The sequence below is a fragment of the Arvicanthis niloticus genome, chromosome X (genome assembly GCF_011762505.2).
Source record: "Arvicanthis niloticus isolate mArvNil1 chromosome X, mArvNil1.pat.X, whole genome shotgun sequence".
NCBI lineage: Eukaryota > Metazoa > Chordata > Mammalia > Rodentia > Muridae > Arvicanthis > Arvicanthis niloticus.
Window position 1 is genome coordinate 113,502,768 of NC_047679.1, and position 4,309 is coordinate 113,507,076.

General features: G+C 34.2%; 1 protein-coding gene across 1 annotated transcript in view; it reads right to left on the minus strand.

Moving 5' to 3' along the window:
• Positions 1-4,309, minus strand: part of LOC117695144 (cancer/testis antigen 55-like) — a 23,583-nt gene extending 19,274 nt beyond the window's left edge. Inside the window, exons 1-2 of the mRNA XM_076918998.1 lie at positions 4,216-4,309; positions 3,711-3,777 (exon numbers count right to left, since the gene is read on the minus strand). Of these exons, the coding sequence (XP_076775113.1) occupies positions 3,711-3,777; positions 4,216-4,309 (161 nt within the window). The remainder of the gene's footprint in view (positions 1-3,710; positions 3,778-4,215) is intronic.

Here is a 4,309-nt window from a genome sequence, read left to right on the forward strand (position 1 = left end):
AAAATTAACTCTTCTATACATTGACCATACAATCAACTTAAGACCTTTATAGTTTTATATGGCAGCTACCACTTCCTCATTAATATCATTAATTACTTTAAAAAATAATAACCCTCTCAACTGTTATTTGGGAGGAAAAATGTAATCTTCACTGACTTCCAAATAATATATGTCAGTTCTATGACGGCCTGGGGTTATAACACTACTTGCTTACAGGAAACTTTCACTGGAGATTCCAATAGACAGGTGATAATATTTCCTAAGTCATTTGCACCACCAATATATCCTGAAAAATGATAGAAATATGGCTCTAAATTTACCAGCAAACTTACAATAGCTTTTGTCTGGTTTTCCAAATTGTCTCATTTTGTAGCTACTCTCTTTGTAACCGTTTGAGAGGTACAATTTGGATTCTTCTTCTCTTCTCAGAAGAGAATTTTAACATTATCTGTATTGAAAATAAAGGTAATATTTACAACTTCTATTGTTCCTAAACATTCAAGTATATACTGATATAGTTAAATGGTTATTAGCAATATGGATGATAATTTTAAATTAAATTGAAATATACCAACAATGGTACAAAAAAATATCATATGTTTGCTAGTATGGTGGTGGCACAACATTTAATTCAGCACTTGGGAAGAGAAACAATGGATCTCTGAGATTTTGATCTACAGAGTGAGTTTCCGTTGTAGCCAGGGCTAACAGAGAAATCCTGTCTTGAAAATCCCCAAACCCACAAAGTTTCATATTTTAGAGTACTTAGAAATTTTGCATTTTCAGACTAGGGATGTACCAAAGTGAAGTCAATGCAAATAAAATGAAGTACACACAAACTCTGGAATCTGAAATATTTTTGGACCTATATCTTTTGCATATGAATTTCAACTTCATCTCAGTTCTGATTTTCCTGGTTGAAAATCCTTTTAAAATTGAGACATGATAATAAACAACCCAGGAAAAACAAAAGGGCCAAAGGTTATATTTTACAGGTTACATTTTAAGTGCTTCACAAACACTTAGCTAATAGGGAAATATTTCTAAATTTAAAAAAATGCTGTCGCAACTGAAAATAATAGTGTGTTTCTGTACTGTGTTACAGTCAAGACTTTAACTAGATGATCCTGAACATACAATCTTAGACTCAAGCTTTAAAATACATAAAAGTACTCTTAAGAATTAGAATCTAAGTCCTTTAATCAAATAGCAAGATATTTGTATGAAATAGGCTCAATAATCAGATAGATAGATAGATAGATAGATAGATAGATAGATAGATAGATAGAATACCAAAAAGAGGCAAAGACCAAAGACAAAAAAGAGCTTTGGTCTGGGAGAGATGTCTTAGTGGTTTAAATTGCTTGTTTTTGCAAAGCAGAAAGCCTGAGTTAGAATTTCCACAACCCCAATAAAGCCAGGTGTTGATGGTGTGTGTCATTAAACCTAGCACTTAGGGGTAGAGAGAGGCAAGCCTGGGACTCTGGGCCATTCACTGTCACTGAAATGATGGCCTCCAGATACAGAGAAATCCTGTCTCACAAAAATAATTTGGGGGATCTAAGTAGATTGCTCAGTATTAAGAACATTGACAGCTCTTCTAGAGAACCACAGTTCAATTACTACCAACCATATGATGCCTCATAACCATATCCAAGGATCTAATGGCCTCTTTAAGGCTTTTGTGGGCACCAGGCAAGCACATGGAGCATACATACATGCAGGCAACATACACAAAAACACACACAAACAAAGACACACACACACGATTGACAAAGACATTCCAATTTCAAACTCTGGCTGCCACATGCTCCCACATAATTGTTCATACAAGTGCACACCTGCACAAAACACACACAAACACAAGAATGAAAAAGTAACTCATGTAAGCATAATCGTGACAAAGACATTCCAATTTCAATCTCTGGCTGCCACAATGCTCCCACATAATTGTGCATACAGGTGAACAACCTGCATAAACACACACAAACACAAGAATGAAAAAGAAACTCATGTAACCATGGAGATAATTTAGAAATAGTTTTAAAATCATTTCATGGAGCTTTTCATAGGGCATTCTTAGTAGGAAGTAGGGCAGTGCATAAAATTCAATAGTTCAAATAATGTTTTGCAAAACATGTTTTTCTACCATAAATAGGACTCTTCTGTAACTAGAATCATCTGTACTATTAGATACAAGTTTATTCTTTTAAGTATCTATATACATAAATTTATTAAACAGATTAAGAAAACAAATTCTTTCTCACCACCAAATAGAAAATTATATCTCTGGGAAAACTCCATGATATCAATAATTCTTATAAAAGAACAAATTGTTATTACCTCTTTTTAAAAAGAATACTGTTTCCCAAACTGTGTGTGGGGTCCCAGGCCTGTAATTCTAGCACCCGGGAAGCTGACAGAGGACATCTATAGATTAAGCCTAGACTTGCCTTCATAACAACTTCCAGGGCAGTTGGAATTCACCAATAAACAGTAAAGACCCTGTCTCAAAACCAAGCAAGCCATCTACAAAAATTAACAAAAGACTCACAAAAGAAACTATTAAAATGAGGTCATCAATTGAGAAACTTCAGGACTTTCTGTGTCCACAAAAATTTATTTTAATTCTGATTTTTTTATTATATATATGAATGTTTTCCATGTATGCATGTGTGTTTAATACATGTGTGCTCACAGAGATCAGAAGAGAGGCTCCGATCCTGGAGTGATACATGGTTATAGATGATCTAGATTATGGACTGTTGTAAGCTACCAGGTGGATGACGAGAACCGATTAGAAAAAAGGAATTCAGCAAGAGTCTCACAAAATAAATTTCATGAATGAGAGCTGATGCACAGAAACACGCCTGGGTACTACCACTTAGTCTGGGATAAAAAGATTGCAACTCTGTCCCATTTGTTCTTGCTTCTAAAGATGTAGTTGAGTCACACACATCTAAAAAGTATCATTTCACTTTTTAAAAAATGATGGAAAAGTTCAAGTGCAAAAAAATTGTTTTATAATCACAAAAACTTGCGTAAAAATCCTGTGAGGAGAAGGCATTAAATGACACTTAATGCAGAACACTGATTAACATTTCCTTTATAGACACTGATATATAATTTTAAACAATTTTCTGAAAACATTTAAATCTCCAACACAACATACCTCCAAATTGATCCAACATACTGTGTATTTCATCTCTGTGAAGAAAGGACAATAAAAAATTAAAGCTGGAAATATAGTTGATGGGTGGGGCGTTTGTCTAGCACACACAAAGGTTTACACAGAAAGTCCTTTAAATTATTCATAATAAATACGTATTGTTTTGGTTGTAACAAATGTCATATGCATATAAAATACATGTTGGGCAACCAGAGTGAATTTGTGTTAATTATATTTAACAATTAATACATGTATGACCCACACTACATTCTTCATAACTCTCCTACTCTTGCTGAGACCCTTCTTCTTCTTTCTAGCTGTACCCCTCTTATTTTTATGATATTCCCCTTGGCTTTGTGTGTGTACATGTGAAGAGCTCATGCAGGTGGTCCTATTGTCCTAGTTGCTATGTGTTTGTGATTCCAAGGCCTCAAGGAATCCAGACTGGGCTTCAACTGGATATAGAGCTAGTGTAGGGACCACAGACACTACTTTTGAAGTACTCTATTGAGCTGACAAAAAAAATATTTGAAAATATTACCCCATATCTTCATCTGTTTCTACAGAAGATGATTTATCCTCATCCTTGTCAAATGCTGGGCTCTTTTCTGTATTGTAAAAAAGAAATGGAAACATTTGAAATTATGCTCTAGTAGTAATAGTTAATAAAGTACTATGGATTTGCATTCCCCTGGAAGAACTGATCATATGAGTTTATGAAGCAGCTTTAGAAATGACATAATTTCTTTGCAGGTTTGATAAAATAAATTCACAATTTGCCAACATTTTATAGGAACAATGTTCAAGCCTTTTCCTGGGGTAAAAAACTAGCAAGTTATTTTTTCTCAACATACTGGGACTTACAGTGCCAAGAGAAAGTACCTGCATTGCTAAGACTCTGCTATAAGAAGAAATACTTATAGATAAATTAGAAATGAAGTATATGAAAACCTTTAGCAAAGTTTTATTCCATTTCAGGTAGCTAGGTAAAAGTCTAATAAACTACAGGACACACTCAATGGCCAACACTGAATAATATGCTTTACCTTCAGAAAGAGCGTTCTCAGTAAAGTTTATATCATCATCTTCTTCATCATCAAAGTCAAAAAGTATCAAGCCCTCCTGCTTTGGTACTGCCAT